Below are 20,099 nucleotides of genomic sequence, written 5' to 3' on the forward strand. Positions count from 1 at the left end.
AGATTTTAAATTGTGGGAAGATGGCAGAAATTTTCCTCCTTCACTTGTTTGATCTCTTTATGTATTCTCTTCTTTCATTTTGCTCTTATTCATTTTCTTGCTTTAGATTTATTTGTCAACTTCTCAAAAGGAGGGAAAAAAAAAACTTTTTTTTCTCCCTATAGCTTGGTGTAGATCAAATTATTGGTGCCTTGTCCACAAGGATCATGATATCTTTAATGAAATTTCAAAAAAATATTAAAATAAGCTTTCATATGTAATGTGAATATATATGCACACACATGTATACACACACAATATATAGATCTATATTTATATCAAAAATATATTCATTCAACTTTGGTACTCCTAATCAGGGCTGAAATATATCATTTGGTGAGTTGGTGAGTACAAATTCATATAATCTACTATATCTTCTGGTCCCCTGAATACAAGACCAAGCTTTTAGCCCTTATGACTATCTTTTTCCCAGTTGTCCTACACCCCACAACATTTGTCTTGCCCTGGGACCTGTAACCCTCAGTGGTATCTCCTTTCTGAGAGAGTTTCTTAATCAGTGTCCTGATGTTTCCATCCATCTTCTATGTGATTTCCAGACCAAAATATATTTCCTTGGCCACCATTGTTCTATGACTATTACCTTGATCCATTCGAATGTAAGTTTTTAAAAATGAATGTCTCATATACATATTTGTATTTCCAGAATTTAGGATTGTGTTTAGTGAATAATAACCACTTAATCAATGCCTTTCATCTATTCATTCATTATATATATTTGAGGTCTTTTCTATGTGAAGAATATTTAAATTTCTCTACTTTTGTAGTAGGCAATAGAATAGTTAGCTTGAACCTGAAAAAAAATTCAAATGGCATGTTAATTTTATTCTCAATTATAAGAATTAATCTCATAGATGATATTAAAATGGAACCTGAAAGTATTCCAAGAGAAGCACGAATTATATTTCTGTAAAAGTGTATCAGAATTGGTAATTCAAATCAGGATACAATATATAAAATAAAATCTCTGTTCTGTGGCATACTTTTTCAAATGGTTTTATTTATGGAGTGACATATTTTGTCTATATAGGACCAACTTAATGAAGCAAAATAGATCTATTTCTTTGCTCTCCTGTTATAGAGACTTTGCAATTCCTGGTCTTTTTCTTCCTGTTGTTGTATCTACTTAATTTCTTACAATCTTCTAGGAAACATATATTCTTCAATTACCTGTTTAGATTAAGAAATTCAAAAATTCAGTAAGGATAGTTTACAAAAGGATACCTATTTATTTTTCATTCTTGCCTTTTTCAACTCAGTTTTAGACTATTTACTCTAAGATAATTTTTTTTTTTTTTTGGAGTTTCTATGTACACTAGTCTAGGCAATGGTATGGAAAGAAGGTATACTATGGACTAAACCATGAATGATTATTTTCCAAACTATGTCTGGCTTTTAAAACTTTTTTACTTATATACCAAGTTGAAAAAATCCAAAGAATAGTATCTAAGTGACATATGTTTAATCTATGTCATATGAGAATCACTTGAAGGAATGTTGGGTATTTAGCCTAGAGCAGCAATCAAAGGAAATATGAAAGTTATCTTTAAATATTTAAATGGTAGAATTTAGACTTGTTCTATTTGTCTCTCGAAGACAAATAGAAGTAATAGGTAGAGGAAGATGCAAAAAGTTAAAATTTAGGATGTAAAAGTAAAATAGACTGCTTCAAAATGTATTGAGTTTCTCCTCATTGGACATTTTCAAATAAAAATTTGGATCATGATGTGATAAATGTGTTATAGAAGGTAATTATTTGTGTAAGGATTGGGCTGGGTGACCACTATGGTATCTTTCATCTCTTAAAATTCTGTATTTTGGGTATTCTTAAATCCTATATCTACATTATGAAATACAGAGGTGATACATATAACAACTATGAACTAATTCACTTTTTGTTTGTATCTCACTGCCTATTCTGAATGACATGATCGTCAAAATGCTATTACTAGAATATTTGAAGTTTTTCATAACTAAAAAGTTGTTTGTTTTTTTTTTGTTTGTTTGTTTGTTTGTTTGTTTTACTGTGTTTCACTTTAGGCCAGAAGACTTGTCTTCATTTACATGGCATTTTTCCTTACCTCTATGTGCCATATGATGGATGTGGACAGCAGCCAGAAAGATATCTCCGTCAAATGGCATTCAGTATAGACAGAGCACTTAATGTGGCTTTAGGCAACCCATCTTCCACTGTTCAGCATGTATTTAAAGTGTCATTAGTATCTGGAATGTAAGTATATGTTGGACTTTTTTTTTAAATCTTCCATTGTCTTATGTTTATATTGATTTTTACAGAAATTTAAACTCAAAAGTTACAAAATGTTTTTTTCTAGGGGCTGCTAGGTGACTAGCCGTGGAGGACCTCAGGAGAATCTGAGTTCAAATCTGGCCTCAAAGATTTGATACTTATTAGTTGTGTGATCCTAGGCAAATCAACTAATCTCACAAAAAAAAAGTTTGACTCTTAACTATTGTTTTTGTATGTTACCTCTAGGATAACTCAGTCAAGTTACTCTTTTTGCTATGATTTTTCAAAATATTTGTAGTAGAAATTGCAATTAGTCAAGTGATAGCATTGTTTTTTTTTTTTTGTTTTTTTTTTTTTTTTTTTTTTCCACTTCTTGTTCTGCTTTCTGAGATCAGAGCAATGAATTTTATTTTGGAGGGGTTGTATAGGGAAGAGGAAACAATTAGACTTGCCCAGAGTCATACACCTTGTAAGTGTCTAGTATCTGAGACTGGATTTGAATTTAGGTTCTCCTCACTCCAGATCTGATGCTCTATCCACTTTGTCACCTGGCTACTCCAGAACAATGGATTTTAAAAGACATAGCATGGAAAGATAAGGATCTATCCTGATCTCATGATGCCAACAATTATCTTTATACTAAATATGATCACTTTCTTTATATGTATAATTAGGAATTTTTGGAGACTTTCCCATAAAAATTAATTGTGTAATCATGATGATTTTTGCTATTCTGCTATCCATTATACATTAATATAAAACTGGCAGCTGAAAATCAGGAATAAATGTTTTCAATTTTATTTTAGGGGCAGCTAGGTGGCACAGTGGATAGAGCACCAGCCCTGAAGTCAGGAAGACATGACTTCAAATTTGGTCTCAGACATTTAACACTTCATAGCTGTGTGACCCTGGGCAAGTTACTTAACTCCAATTACCTCAGCAAAAATATACACACACACACACACACACACACACACACACACACACACACACATATGTATATATATGTATTATATATATGTCTTTACATTATCCTATTTCAGGCCTTCATTTTTTTTTGCCTTGTTTATTATAATAGCCTAATAAATAGTATCCTTGCTTCTGATTTTCCCCTTTTTTCTAATCTTTCCTTAATATATCTCCCCCAAGTAATCTTTAATATTTTAGTATGCTATATTTCCTCTATTCTTAGCCTCCTTTAAAAAAACAAAACTAAAACTTAAGTGATTCCTTGTTCCATGAAGGATGAAATGTAACTTTCTTATCCTAGATTTTAATGCCTTTTCAAACTCTGAATCCAAACCAGATTTTTTTTACCCTACTCCCCTCACTCACAAATATTAACATTTTGTACAATGACTTTTAGAGAGACATTCAAATGGAAGGCTCTAGCCAGCAGTTGATAATGCAGTTCAGAAGAGAAATGTGGGCTATATATAGCTATTAGGAAGTCATCTACATAGAGTTAATAGTTAAATCAATAATGTTTGGATGGGGGTTCAGAAAAGCAAACATCCACTCAGAGATAGTTTTGGGTTTTTTTTTTTATTAAAGTTTTTATTTACCAGATATCTGTATGGGTAATTTTACAGCATTGACAATTGCCAAACCTTTTATTCCAATTTTTCTCCTCCTCCCCCCCCCTCCAGATGGCAGGTTGACCAATACATGTTAAATATGTTAAAGTATAAATTAAATACAATATCCGTATACATGTCCAAACAGTTGTTTTGCTGTACAAAAAGAATTGGACTTTGAAATAGTGTACAATTAGCCTGTGAAGGAAATCAAAAATGCAGGCAGACAAAAATAGAGGGATTGGGAATTCTATGTGGTGGTTCATAGTCATCTCCCAGAGTTCTTTCACTGGGTGTAGCTGGTTCAGTTCATTACTGCTCTATTGGAACTGATTTGGTTCATCTCATTGTTGAAGAGGGCCACATCCATCAGAATTGATCATCATATATAGTATTGTTGTTGAAGTATGTAATGATTTCATAAATAGTTTTAAGAGACTTTATTGCTATTCATAAGGAGAGGATGATTGCTTTCTTGAACAATCTCTGTGTACAATGTCCATACCTACAAAGGGCAGCATATGGCTCAATCTCATATCTTGTTTGAGATAAAATGGCTAGTATAATATGTAGAAGATCAGTAAAGTTGAGAGTATTTACTAAATTACCAAATAAAAAGAAAAGAATGAAGAGAAAGGAATTTAACCCTAATCCCAACAAGAGATTGAAAAGGGGCACTATGGGGGACTACTGCCAGTTTATCTATTTTGCCAAGAGGAACCCATGTGATTAAATTAGATCACTGAGGAAATATAAAAGAATAAAAGGAGCAGGCAAACAACAAAGAAATTTGAAAGAAACTTACATTAAGGTGGACAAGTGATTAATGATAATGATTCAGCCAGGGTCATTGAGTTAGAGTACCCAGGAAAAGCAGGAAAGGACTGGGTTACAAAAGCCAAGGGAGGCAAAAAAGATTTTATGGTCATCAATGTAAGCTACTGCATAGAAATCAAGTCAGATGAAAAAATTCTTGAAATGGGCAATAAAGAAATTATTGGGAGCAAGGGAGGAATAATAGTGACTTGAATGTTGAGATCAAAAGCCTGATTGCAAGAAGATGAGAAGTGAATAGGAGGTATTAAAAAAAGAAGTAAATACATTAATTTCTAGGTTGGCCATAAAAGGGAAATGAACTATAATTTGATGGGATATCAAGATCTAATAGAAGGTTTTTTTTTGTTTTTTTTTTTCATTTTTTTTTTAAGTATGGGGATATCTGTGGCCAATTGGGAAAAAGCCAGTAGGTAAATGTTACTAAAGGTGAGAAGAAATAATTAAACAAACAAGCTTTCTAGGAGACTGAGAATTAAGGGATAAAGTAAAAGTTTAAGTCTTGAAAAGGAGGTGTTTCACCTTATTCTTTGTTGGGAACAAAAGAGCATAAATCAAGGGATGTCATAAAAGCTTTTTGAAATACAAAATCAGTGCTAAGAAAAGAGTATATTGTTCTAGTGAAAGGACTAGGGTACAAAAGAGTTTGTAGGGAACTTGAAAAAAGAAAGAAAAGTTTTGAAACATATTCTTTGGGGAATATTATAAGAGAGTTCATCAAGGAAGAATAAAAAAGTTATCAGTGCAGCAATGATCTGTTGAGAGTCGAAAACATAAATGTGTAGTAGAACTATTCAACATAGTTAATGACATTCTATAGGGGATGAGGAGTTGTGGTTTGGCAGGGAATATTAGCAAGAGAACATGGAATAAGGGGTTCCATAAATAAAGGAGAGTGTATAATTGAATTAGTCTATCATATGATCAGCACTAATGAGTGAAGGAAAATGATGGCAGAGCAGATATGATAGACTAAGGTAACAAGGAGGGACAATTAAGAATTAGTTTGAGACAAGGAAAGTGATGAAAATATAGGAAGTCATGATGAAGGGGAAGAATTTTAGAATCAAGGAAGTAGCACTGACATCAGGTGATAATGAGATCTAAGACCAAGGATTGACAAACAAATGGCCAAATCCAGCATGCCTCATATTTTGATACATCTATGAGCTAAGAGCAGTTTTTTTACATTTTAAAATATAATAAAACTTAGTTTTAAAATGCCAAAAAAAATGTTTTTGAGTTAGCAAACAAGGTAAGGGGAGTGACCATAGTTTGCTGAGCCTCATATCTAAGTTACAATTATCCCTATGGAAAGCTATGATAAAGGGAAGAAGCAGATCCTGAGAGAAGATTGTAAGAAGAAGAGGTCTAGACTGAATAGAAATTTTTTGATGTTATAATACAAATTGCAGAAAGAATAACAAAAGTTCAGAGGATATACATTGGAGAGTGGTAGAACACAGATGACTTTATTACAGTCTACCTTATATCATATTTATTTATGAACATTATTTATCTGTTCCATTACACTGTAATTTAGATTTAGGAGATCTTGGTTTAAATCTGTCTCAGATATGTACTAGCTCTATAACCCTTGACAAATCGTTTAATCCTTTGGTCTTTGTTTCCTCATCTGTAAAATGAAGGTTGGACTTTATAACCTCTAAGATCTCTTTGGGTTCTAAACTTATTATACTGTGACTCTGATGACCCATTATGAAGTGGAGGTAAACCTAGGCAAAAACTTTGATAACAAAGCACAAATGCTGGCAAATTTTACCATGCTAGAAAAGTAAGCAGTATAGTCCAAACCACAGATTGTGTCTGCTTTCCAAGGACCAGCCAAGCATACGATTACACCAGTAAGCAATGATACTATCAGAGGAACTGAGTCACATTTATCTGACTATTTTTTTTCTATAAACAAAACCAAAAGACAAAAGGATAATATAGCTAAACAGAAGAATTACTCCAGGCTCTCTCAGGAGAGGCAAATAAAGGAGTTAGTGAAGTTGTTTTTATTGTCCATCCTAAGACACCATGGGGCATTTATTCATCATGTATGACATTCCTTATGATAAAGTTTTCAAGAAGGGACCTCTTGAGAGTAATTGCATCTTATATAACCTTTCCTTCCTTTGTTGTAGAAGATGAAGAGATAGAGAAAATTTATGAAATACTAAATAAGAGCCTCCAAATTAGAACAGTATGTACTTAGTTACTCAGTGATTTCAAAGTAAAGCAGACAGTGGGGAAGATAGGAAAAAATATTTTCTAAAGCACATACAAAAACCATATATTAAACATTTATATGTTCCAGGCATGTGCAGAGCTCCAAGACTACAAAAACAAGCTAGCAAGACAGTGTCTACCATCAAGGAGCTTACCTTCTAATGGGTAGAGGAAAAACAACCCATAAAGAGGTTCTAGAAAGAAGTTGTGTAGATCTGTATGTGGTTCTGGGGAAGATGAGTGATGTGGAGACAGGAAGTAGCATTGAAGTCTAGCTCTTGCAAGAGTAAGGGAAAAGCTCACTTCTCAAACACGTATGTAGAATCATATTCCAGGAAAATGGAGATGAGTGGCAAATATTTTATAGAGTATCCTCCTATGTCTTAAGTTCCTATGATTCCTTTTCCATTTTACTCAAATGAATGTATGAGCTTGAATTAAATGATTGACATTCATAACTTTTTTGTATTCTCTAATTATTTGTAATCATAGAAAGATTTAAAGATTGTCAATCATCAGTAATTAGCATGTTCCCACTCTTTGATAGGCTCTTCCCTCTGGTGATTCTAACTATCAGAACGTAAGAAACCCCGTTCTCCATTTTACACAGTTGACAGCAAGATTGTGTGATGATCAGGTATGATAGACTTAGCTTTTTTCAGCAATACAAGGATTCAAGACAATTCCAATAGACTTGGGGTGGAAAATGCCAAACTCATCCAAAGAAAGAACTATGGAGACTAAATGCAGATCAAAGCATTTGTTTTCACCTTTTTTGTTTGTTTGTTATCTTCTTTCTCCTGGTTTTTTCCTTTTTTTTTTTTTTTTTTAATTTTTCTTATACAACATGACTAATATTTTTAACATGGTTATACAAGTTATATATACCCATATCACTAATCCCCCCCCCCCCCTGAGGCTGGGGTTAAGTGACTTGCCCAGGGTCACACAGCTAGGAAGTGTTAAGTGTCTGAGATCAGATTTGAACTCAGGTCCTCCTGAATTCATGGCTGGTGCTCCGTCCACTGCGCCACCTAGCTTCCCCCATGTATAACCCATATCAAAATTCTTGTTGTCTTGGGGAGGGAAGGAAGGAAGGGAGAACTCAAAATCTTACAAAAATGTACATTGAAAACTATCTTTTCAATTATTTGGAAAAAATAAAATACTCTTAAGTGGGGGAAGAGAGAGGGAAGAAACCCTATTCTTTATCCTCTAAAGCCTACTCCTTTATTCCCATCCCCTTCAATATAAACCACCTCCAGCAGGCCATCAAGAACTACCTACTCCTTCCACTGTACTTTGTCGATTGCCTGTTCCATAAATAACATTTATCAGTCCTTCCATCTTTTTGCATTTATTGAGACTTGTTTCCATACTGATGATTCAGCATAACTGGCTATCCTTTCCTGATTGCTCTGTCACTCATATTCCCTAATTCACTGGTCCTGACAGAGGAGATAGAATATTCTTTTCTCCCCATTGCCACTCATAAACTATCCTTCTGCCACTATCATTCAGTAACTTCTCTTTTAGAGGTTCATTGAATCCCTATTTATCTCTCTAATGAAAGTCTGGTAGCTGCTATCTCCTAATCTCCAGGTGTCTTTTCTTCTTACTTCCTCATGATTTCAGTGCCTACCTAAGTTTTTCTGTCCTCCCCAACTGCTGTCTCTAAACTAGATAGAGGATTTCAACATACATATTGATATTCCCTTAAATGTTCTAATTTCTTTTTTCCTCAATTTAGGAATTTTCCATGACCCACTTCTTCATTTTATCTTAGCCACACACAGACTCAGTCATACAATTGATTTTGCTTTTACTCACAAATGTTTCCATTTCCTTCTCTCTCTCTCTCTCTCTCTCTCTCTCTCTCTCTCTCTCTCTCTCTCTCTCTCTCTCTCTCTCTCTCTCTCTCTCTCTCTCTCTCTTTCTCTTTTGCCATCTTTTGCTCTACCTTTACTTTTCATGGCTCAACTCCTTCAGAAGGCTATCTGTGATAGGTAGTTCCATTTCCTTTATTCTCACTCCCTTTTTAATTCTTTGTAGTACAGCTTCTGAAGTCAGATCTCATCATTCAAATGCTCTCTCTAAATTTATCATTGGCTTTTTAGTTGCTAAATGTAAGATCTTTTTTCAATTCTTGTACTAATCAACTTTTCTGCAGTTTTTTGTTTTTTTTTTTAAACATTCTCAATCACTCTCTTATCCTTGAAATTGTCTCCTTTGCTCTTTCTTTTTTTAGGTTATATCTGCTAACTCTGAGTATCCCCAAGACTCTTATCTAATCTGGGACCTTTTTTCTTCATTTTCCTCTGCTCCTCTGCCCTCTTGTCTCCTTTATTCCCCTCCCTTCTTCTTTCCTGTCTTCTGTTCCTAGATTATTTTGCTTGGAGATTTCATCATTTCTCATGTATTCAATTATCATCTCAAAGAAGATGATTCCCAGAGCCTATTTATCCAGCTCTTTTACCTCTCTCCTGACTACCAGTCTCCATGTCCAACTGCCTATTGAAATGCAATAACTGTAGACACCTTAATGTCAGCTTGTCCAAAACTGAATTTCTTATCCTCCCCCACATACACACTTCCCCTAAAACCTTCTGTCTTCTCAACTTTTTCTACTGTTGGGAGCCCCATTATCCTCCCAGTTATCCAGGCTCATAGCCTAGGAGTCATACTCAACTCTCTTATCCAATATAAATTCAGATCCTATTGATTATACTTTCCTAACAAAATACCTGGGCACTTTATTTTTTAAAATTGTATGAAGTTGCTATATTTTAACCAGAAGACAAAATTAGAACAAAAAGAATCCACCAGTTCTTGAACAAAATCTCACATGAAAACTACTAGGAAATATCCAAAATTCAGAATTTTCATCATGTAGGGGGGAATATATTGCAAGAAATAATAAAGAAAAGTATCAAGTACTAAGGAAGAACTGTTAGATTCATATAAGACTATATAGGCAACTGCCATAATGGAGAAAAAAACTCTCGAAATACAACATTATAGTAACGTAAAAAGATGTACACTTATAACCAAGAATAATTTCATTTTAGTGGTGAAGCCAGAATTCAAATTGCAAAAGGTTGAGGAATAAGAAGAGAAAAAGTTGAGGCTATAAACAATTTTTCTAGGATTTTGATTGAGCAAAGGAACTGTAGAATAATAGCTAATAGATACTGTTAGAGCCTAATGAAGGTTTTAGAAGGTTTTAGACATGTTTATTCCTTATATAGTTAGCTTTGTATATATTTATTTGCATGCTTTCTCTCTTATGAGATTACAAACTCCTTGAGGTAGGACTATCTTTTGCCTCTTTCTGTATCTTCCTTGGTATAGTGCCTGGCACATAGTAGTGAAATGATTATTCATTGATTGTAGCTGGAAAGAAACCTGTAGAGGGAGAGATTAAAGATTTGGGAGAGAAGAGGCTATTCTTGAATTTGCAATCTCCTGTGTAAGTAGGAGATTGTATCAGGAACATATGTAGAGACTGGCTCTAGACGATAGATTAAGAATCCTTAAGCATTTAACTTTGTTCCAAGCACTGTGCTGAGCACTGGGAATATAAATGTAAGCCAGAAAAACCTCACATAAATATAAGCAAAAGTTTCATTCCTTAAAGAGCTTACATTCTAATGGAAGAAGGCAACACATAAAAGAGAGCTGTAGAGTATGGGAGAAATTGGATTGAAGAGAAAAGGGGGAGATGGAAGAATTCAGAAAGAGTGAAGCCAGAAATGGCAAATGGCCTGAGCACTCCATGAAATCTAAATACACCCCCCCAGGGTGAGAAGGCTGCTGGCCAGGAGATGGAAAAAGGCCAAATAAATAAGTGGTAAAATTAGGAGTAAAGTGTGCAAATAGTCAGATTTTTTTTTTCTTTATAATAATTTCTTAGTTTGAATCTTGGGTGGACTTTCTTATAAAATTAAATGTACCACAGAAATACATCATTTATAATAATAGTTGAATTATATTATAAAGAATAAATTTTTAAAACTTACATTGCCATTGATGTGATCCACACTAACAAAATATTTGTGGATTTGGTAAATTTGATACTTAGCTGGAAGACTTTATTAAGTCTATTATGCTGTCAAGAAAGAAATTTTGAAAGAATAAAACTTCCTTGGTGTGATAAGTATATGTCTTCATCATTTTATAATGAGAATAATTTAAATGTCTGTTTTCTTCTATTTCAGGCCTTTTTATGGTTATCATGAGAAGGAGAGACACTTTATGAAGATTTATCTTTATAATCCTGCGATGGTGAAAAGGTATAGAAATTGTGAAATTAGAAACTGAATAGTTTTAATGATAAAATATTAATGCATCAAGGAGTTGTTACTTTGTTCATATGGCAGCTTTCCCCATTGAATCAAATATCAATCTGATTACAACTTAAAATCTTAGAAAGTTTAAAGTTCAGAAGAAATTGAGTTATTCCAGTCACAAAGCTAGTGTCATAAGCAGAATTAAAACCATTATAAGCTCTTTACAATCTGACTTCCTGCCACCTTTCCAATCTTCTTATACTTTACTCACACCCCATATACCATTCTGCAATTCAGTCACATTGCTGTCTTTGCTATTTCAAAGACAACTCCATCTTTAAAATCCAGGCATTTTCAATGGCTTTTTCCTCAGGCATAAAATATTTTTCCTTCTCATTGTCACCTCCTGGCTTCCCTGGCTTTCTTTAAGCCCTACGTAAATTTTCATCCTCTACAAGAAATCTTTCCCAGTTTCCCTTCATTCTGATCTTAACTCTGATGATTATTTCCCATTTATCCTCTGTATATATGTTTACATGTTATTTCTTCCATTAGGTTGTCTTTGAGAATGGGAACCGTTTTATCTTTCTTGTATCCCAAGTTCTTAGCACAGTGTACATAGTAGATTCTCAGTAAATGCTTATTGATTTACTGATACCAAGTCCAACACTATCTAGTATGTCATATTATGTCTTAATAATAATAAAATGCAAAAAGAAGACCATAGTTTTTATCATGATTAATAGTAACACAATAAATTTGCATGTCATTTTATGTTATGGGCCAGAACTCTGAACTTGAAACAAGGATGCTTACAAGGTACTAAGTGGAATTGATTAGACAATGGTTATCTAGTTTAGCATGGTGCTTAATAGTTCTCTTAAGTTGAGTATGATTGATTTAATCTTACAACAAATAATGGTTTCTTAGTGATATAATGATTAGCTTATACTCAGTGTAAAGCATATAAGCTGGGAGCCTCAGCTAGGTTCATTTCAGAGAGAGATAGAGAACACAAAAGAACTGGAGGCAGGAACTTAAGCTCTCAGGACTAAGAAGAGCAATTCATTCAATCTTCAGTCAGACTCTGGGGGGACTGAGAGGCTCAGAGAGAGAGCTAGAGAAGAAAAGCGCACTAGAAGCTCTGGGAGCCAAGGAGACAGAAATTCATTTCACCTTATTCAGTCTCCTGGTGGCTGGCTCGGCCTCCTGCACTTCCCCCACTAAAACCAAGGCCAGACTGAAGGGCTCTCCAAAAAGCTACCCAGCATCAGGCAAGGAGACAGTAAAGACTTTTGGACTTTAACACCTGGCTGTCCTTGTGGTGATCACTGAACTGAAACAAAGGCTGTCCCCAAAGACCTCCAGGAAACCAAACCAAGGAGAACATTACAATTTTATATATTGCCTATCTCATATCCAGTCAAGTAAATTTTAATGAGTTCCTACTATTTGTCAAGCACTCTTAGGTTCTTGGGATTTAAAGAAAGACAAAAAGTCTCATCTCGAGGAACTCATAATCTACAAGAGAATACACAATAGTGTCTTAAGACCAATAACACTTTAAACAATGGGGAGAATTGGAGGTAAAAAGCATTAGTCTTGTTAGTAAAATTATTATCTCTTTGTTGTTTGCTTCAAGTCTCCTTCCACTTCCTGTTCTTAAATTTTAGAATGAATTTTCCTAGTTTTTATCCCTGGTTTTTCTCAAAATAAGTGCGAGGGACCAGCCTTGAAGGTAATTTAGATTTAACAAACAAATACTTCATGAAAACGGTTTCTGCCTTTTGGCCTGTGCTCATTTCAGTCTTTTCAATATAGTAGATATTTAGCAATAGAGCTCTGATTCTGTGGGTGATCTTTAGGTCTAAAAAGGAAGTCACAAATCCTCAAGATGGGTCCTAAGCTTGTTTTATAATAATTGTTTTGACTATATTTTCTTTTCTGGTGTGAATTTGTAATTTAATTCTTTTATTTCTCATTTGATATCTAACTAAAAAATGATATTTTAAAAAATGTAAATGGAAGCTACTTTTCTCATTGAATTGAGGAGGAATTTTTATTTCTCCCTCAGAGGTAACTGGAAATGAGGTATGGACGTAGTAGGAGGAATGGGTATTCTTTTGCCCTGCCAAAATGTTTCATGGAACAAATTTTTTCTTTAATAATATCAGTGAAATTAAGTACCATATAACATTTCATTTGTTATAAATAACTTATGGAATTAAGTGATTTTATGTGAATTTTCTGCTTAATTTTGAGGGCTTTTTTTTTTTTTTTTTTTTGGTAAACAAAACCATTTAAATCAATTTACTTTAAAACAGAAGAGGTAGGGAACAGCTAGGTGATGCAGTGGCTAGAGCACCAGCCCTGAATTCAGGAGGACCCGAGTTCAAATCTGGTCTCAGACACTTAACGCTTCCTAGCTGTGTGACCCTGGGCAAGTCACTTAACCCCAGCCTCAGAAGGGGGCGGGGAGAAGAAGAGGTAATAGCAGCCCTTTTTTTCCTCCTGAGGCAATTAGGGTTAAGTGACTTGCCCAGGGTCATACAGACAGGAAGTGTTAAGTGTCAGATCAGATTTGAACTAGGGTCCTCCTGACTTCAGGATTGGTGCTCTATTCACTGTGCTACCTAGCTGCTCTTAATAGTAGTCTTATTAAGGTTGCATCATAAAGCTGCTGATTGGACCATTTCCCTTTTTGTTAGCTCTGATGTTTATGCTATTTCTAAATAAAAGTTTCATTGTGTTATTTTTTAAAGGATTTTATAGATACTTAAATTAAGAAAGGAAACATTTTTGGAGTTAGCAGAGCTAAATCATTGGTTCATATCATTCTAAATTAAAATCTGTTAGCTGAAAATAATGAATAATGCCAGCTGACTGTTTTTGTCTCTCATGCTTTCTATATAATTATTTCAGTCTCATACGTAAAATACACATTAAGTTTTGTAAAAGCCGAGTGATTGTTTCCTTTCAAATGCAGAATTCATTTCAGAGAATGCCAGTTGTTTTGTTTAATAAGATTTCATTTTTTTTATTATATAAAAATAGCAAAATTTAAAAAACAATATGTAATTGCTATTGTGCTATATTAATTTTTCTTAATTTGTATGATTGCTCAAAACAGGTGATATAGTTTTTTGGGATTTCTATTCAGGTATAGACCAAACAGGATGATCTCTGAGATATCTTCCAACTCTATTACTGTAGGATAAGAAAGAAGTTGCAGTGCAAAGAACATTGAATTTGGAAGCAGAAGACTTGGATTTGAATTCCAATTTTGCTCTTTATTGATATAGGACATTGAGCAACAAATCACTACTTTCTTCAGTTTTAATTATCTTCATCTACACAATAAGAGAGTTGTATGAGAAGATTACTAAGATTTCTTCTAGCTCTGCATCCACCACACTCTATGGTTCTCTGCTGTAAATTAGTATTTTATTCTTCACTTCAGGATATGTGAACTTTTGCAAAGTGGAGCCATAATGAATAAATATTACCAGCCTCATGAAGCGCATATTCCCTACCTCCTCCAACTCTTCATTGACTACAATCTATATGGAATGAATTTAATTAACCTGGCTGCTGTCAGGTTCCGGAAAGTTAAAAGAAAAAGTAAGAATTTTTTTTTTTCTAAATTAAGATTTTATTTATAAAGTTTTTAAACTTTTGTGTTTCTCCATAATAGTCTTTGTCATACTAGCAGAAGGACTAAGGAAATAGCTTAGTAAATAATAAAGTTTTCCTGCTTTGTGGTTATTTAAGAAGTATATAAAATAAACAGTCACTTTGGTTTTTGTCCTTACGTGGCCTATAGTTTATTTGGGTAAACAGAATATATGTTATAAAATGTAATACTTACATAACATATTAGCAGAAAATAAAACATTCAATTTGCATTAAATTAATCTATAAATATATAATATATAAAAATGCATGTGTATATTATATATAAATTATATATAAAAATATAAATTAAATTAAAATTTTAAAAATTCATTTTGAATTAAAGACACAGAAATTAATAGTGAAATAGTGGTACATTACTGTTTTGTTGTTGAATATGAAGAATTGACCCAGTACAAATTCATGCTTTTTAACTTCAACCTTGCTTTTACTACTAATTGATAATCCTTTTATTCATCTGTCTACTCTACTCTCACTCTATTCCTTTCTTTAAGTCACTAAATTATACCTCCCCAATTCCAACTTTCAATACATAATTTCACTAAAAACATTAAGGTTATCCAATATGAGTTTTCTAATTCCTTTTACACATATTGTATATTTATGTAGTTAGCATTATGTCCTGAAAAATGAAAGACGTTATATTCCAGGGGTCAGCCTGGAGAGTCCAGTGGATTATTAGTATTAGTTAGTTATTTGTCAAAATGCTGGCTCAGAACTACACAGATATCACCTAAATTTTAATTCCATACTCTTCTATTTGACTTTCTAAAATATACTTTTTCATATCTTATGTTATTTCTACCTCTTATTACAATACTATAGACAAAATGTATTATTGGATTATGTCTTTTTCATTAATAGAAGTTTGATAGCAGTTAATGTGGTTTAATATTGGTCTGTACCATAAAAAGCTTTAATAAAAAAAAATTGGTCTCTCCCTTCTTGGTAAAATTAAACAATAGGATTAGGTGTTATGTGTATATTTGCTTCCATAAGATTTTGAAATAGAAGGGTTTTCTCTGTTTTGTTTTATAGGATGTTATGTTTTCTTTTAAATATAGCCAAATTGATTGTAAAGGAACTATATTTCTTAATGATTTTGAGGTAACCCAATGCTAAACATAAAATATTCATTCATTATTCAATTCTTGGTTGTTGTGGAGATAAGTGAAAGGAGTTCAAGTAAAAGTAATACCTGAAGATATAATGCCTAGTAGACATAATGATTACAGTAATATACATAAAGTCAATACAAACAAAATAATAAAAATAATGCTGCAAAATTTTAATACTCAAATTTGGCTCTAAATAAAAAAATGGAAGGGACTTCTCACCACATTTTTGAAGAGGTCATGGTCTCTTAATATACTGACTATATTGTCAGACTTTCAGAATGATGGTTAGTTTTGTTCAACTCTTCCCCATCTTTTTTTTTTTTTTAATCCTTTATTATAAGAGATTATTCTATAAATGTTAAGTTCAATTAGGAATTTGCTGGGAAATTTAGGCGATGTAAAAACAAAAGAACAAAATTTCTTTTTTAAAAAATATTTAAAAATATCTTTATGAAAAAATTTAGGGAATGCTACATTTTAAATGTTAGTTGGATTTCCAAGTGAAGATATCACATAGGAAATGATGTATAAAGACTTAAAAAGATAATAGTAAGTCTTTTGTGGGAAATATAATTTAAGAGTAATTTACAGAGATACTAATTGAAGGCATGAGAATGAATCAGCTATTCAAGGAAGAAAACATGAATGCAAAGGAACAAAAGAAGGATTGAAGCTCAGGACATGTCAAAAGTAACAAATTCCATAAAAGGAGACCTCAGAGAGAATATAATAATCCAGAAGCTAAGAAAGATTTCTATGAAGATAGTTTGGTTATTAATGCTAATTCTAACGTTCAAGAACGATTAACAATGGACAAAATCTTTGGTAATTTGAGAAAGTCACTTGAGTGAATGGAGTCTTAAGTATTGAAAGCAAATTATTGAAATGACACAGAATGATGTGTGTAAAATCTAGAGGATAATTTATGTTACAAAAACAAAATCATAAATAAATAATTTGAAAGACATAAAACATCAACATAGCAATCAGTTATGATTCCAGAAGACTTATGATGAGCTATGCTATCTTTTCTTCTGACCCAGAGGTGATGGACTAATTAATTAATAAGCAGAATAATATGTACATTTTTTTTTGATACAGACAATATGGGAATGTTTTGTTGAAAAGAGTTTGTTTTACCTTTTGGGGGGAAGTGGGAGGGTTGTCTTTTTAAGAATTCCTTTGGGCAGTGAGAAGTTTAGTGATTTGTCCAGGTTTACATAAACAGTATGTGTCAGAGGCTGGATTTGAATCCATTTCTCTAAACACAACATCAGTTTGCCTCATTATTTTAAAGTGTTATTAATAAAGTTTAATAATTTAATGAGCAAATTGTAGATAGTTAAAGAGACTGAATATTATGAGGCAGTATCTGTTGATAAATTATTGAAATTTAATCATGAATGATAGAAATGATATGATAGGTAGAAGGAAAGAAAATACATTCCAGTGGTAATTTTTGTTTTTTGAAATAAAGAAAACATATATGTTTAAATGTATAAGGGAAGATTTAAACAATACAGGTTCAAGAGGGGAAGTTAGGTTTAAGTTGTATTTTCAAGAAATTGGACTCTTTGTATTGGTTTATTACTCTAAAGAAATAGTGGTACTGGGGCAGCTAGGTGGCACAATAGATAGAGCACCAGCCCTGAAGTCAGGAGGACCTAAGTTCAAATCTGTCCTCAGACACTTAAGACTTTATAGCTATGTGACCCTGGGCAAGTCACTTAACCCTGATTGCTTCAGGATAAAAAGAAATAGTGGTACATTACTATTTTGTGGGGGAACTCAGGAACAGATTGAATTATATTTGATGATGATTCTTATCATTTTGGCTCAAAATCATAAAATATAATCTGTGGCAAACTTTTCTAATTCATAACTGAAATTTGTTCTACGTAGAACTTTGCATAGTTTCAAAATAAAATTATACATTTTCAATTTTTCCTAATGCTAAATTAGGGAAATGTGCATATTCTTGTGCTTTAGATACTATAGTAATAACTGACCATTAGATAGGGCTATTTTATCTTATTTTTGTATTACTTGTTATCTTAATAGAGCCTTGTGTGAGGTAGGCATTTTAATAAATATTTTTTGGACTAAATCCAAATGTAAGATAAAATAATGTCAAAATGTGTTTTATTATGGATTTAACTAAAATGAATTTTAAAGAAGTATTTTGACAAAATAGGTTACTTAATAGGAATTGTATGCTTCTAACCTACAATATGAATTTTTTTAAAATATGGTAATATCCCCATTTAGACAATTTATAGTCCTTTTTATACTTGTTATTCCTTTAATAATGTTTATAAAGTACCTAAGGATATTTTATCTTTTAATAGACATAGAACATATTCAAGGAAAAGAACATGTTTTTACTCAATGAAAATTGACATAGGTTCTTATAGAGCCATTAAAATGTTGTCCTTTTATTCATGGAAGATCAGTATCCATAGAATGGAAGATTCCTTAAAGGAGCCCTTAGTAGTCTTTAGTCAGTTTCATTTAAATATTTCATTTAAAAGGTCATAGTAGCAAAGACAGTGTTCTTTTCTTATAGATATATGATATGCAAATATTGAGTTGTAAGAAGAGATTGTAAATTTAATATATAAATCCTACCATCAATATGGTTTTTTTTTGTTTGTTTGTTTGTTTGTTTGTTTGTTTGTTTGTTTTTTTTTGGCTACTCAGTCTGTTGCAAACAAAGAGTTAATCTTCATAAAGAAATCTCCTGGGAAGTAGTAAATATTCAGAGGCAGTTTCTGAAGCATGACCCCATTACACACTTTCTTAAACTAGAACTTGTGAGCAAACATACACAGTCCCCTCATCTTCTGCAGGTCAAAGTGCATTTGCACTCACCAAAGGTTTCCACTCACTGCTCCTGCATCTGAAATGCATTGTATATTCTCTTTCAGTTTGGGGAATGAGTGCTAAATTGTGTTTTAAATTTGATCTGGTATCCAGTTTCCATAAGCCTCTTTGTGAAAGCCAAAAACATATATTTCTTGGGGAATTTAGGTTAGAGACCACAAATATACATTTTTATATATGTTTTTTAAAGTGATTACATAAGTATATCTACCACATAGAACATTTATTCTCCCACACACATATTATGAATCCTTTCTTTCCTTTTTGGTTTAAATATATTGTAACACTGTCTATTGACATAGATTTGTAATGCATAAGTAATTTTAGAACTTGTCATAGAGGTGATAAGGTATTGAATTTTAACCTAATGCGTGATACAAAAAAATGCTTTTATTTCTTTTACCTTTCTATTCCTAGGTGATACATTACATGGAATTGGATGTTACAAAGATCAGTTACCAAGAAATTCCCTTACTGGTACTCTGTTTCGTTGGGAAGAAGATGAAATACCAAGGTCAGCAAATATTTTAAAAGTAAAAAAGAAACTAAAAAATATTCATTTTTCAAGTCATGACAAACTAATGGCTACTGGATTATAGAATTTAATATAAATATTTCATGATATCATTTTCCTGTGTGAAAAAAAATTTTTTTAAACTTAGATGGTGTCTGTTAAACCAAATAATAGACTTAAATACCCTCAATTAAAAATAGTTCCATTCAAGAACCCTTTTTTTCAAAGTCTTTAGTTGGGAGAGGAAAAGTATTCTAAAAAATTTGCACTACTCTCTTTCCTGAGTAATATAGTTTTTCATGATAAATAGTCATTACCAATATTCATTCTGTTTTCATCTTTTAACAGTTTTTAAACTTCAGTGTTTTATTAAAATATAAACATCAAAATAGTTTGGAATGTACTTTACACATGTCATTTCATTTTATCCTCATTGTGTGATAGATAAGGAAACTGAGATTCCAAATTAGTTAAGTGGCTTGCTGCTGTTTGAAGTGGGCTTTGAATTCAGGTCTTACTGATTTCCAGGTTATTTCTTATTTATTTCACCATCTAGCAGCCAGAAGTAAAAATCTGTGACTTCACATGATTGTTAACTCCTAGCTGCTCACCTCAGTGGGGGTCAACTGGTTTCTTACCTTCCCCAGGTCT

At 32.6% G+C, this 20,099-nt stretch overlaps 1 protein-coding gene across 4 annotated transcripts in view; it reads left to right on the forward strand.

The window, feature by feature from the left end:
• Window positions 1-20,099, forward strand: part of REV3L (REV3 like, DNA directed polymerase zeta catalytic subunit) — a 232,455-nt gene that overhangs the window by 85,010 nt on the left and 127,346 nt on the right. For all 4 annotated transcript variants that reach the window (XM_074310076.1, XM_074310077.1, XM_074310074.1 and 1 more), the window contains exons 2-5: window positions 2,098-2,287; window positions 11,169-11,243; window positions 14,701-14,861; window positions 19,352-19,448. In XM_074310076.1, coding sequence (XP_074166177.1) covers window positions 2,193-2,287; window positions 11,169-11,243; window positions 14,701-14,861; window positions 19,352-19,448 — 428 coding nt within the window. In that variant the 5' untranslated portion in view covers window positions 2,098-2,192. The remainder of the gene's footprint in view (window positions 1-2,097; window positions 2,288-11,168; window positions 11,244-14,700; window positions 14,862-19,351; window positions 19,449-20,099) is intronic.

Source organism: Sminthopsis crassicaudata, chromosome 4 (assembly GCF_048593235.1).
Source record: "Sminthopsis crassicaudata isolate SCR6 chromosome 4, ASM4859323v1, whole genome shotgun sequence".
Lineage (NCBI taxonomy): Eukaryota > Metazoa > Chordata > Mammalia > Dasyuromorphia > Dasyuridae > Sminthopsis > Sminthopsis crassicaudata.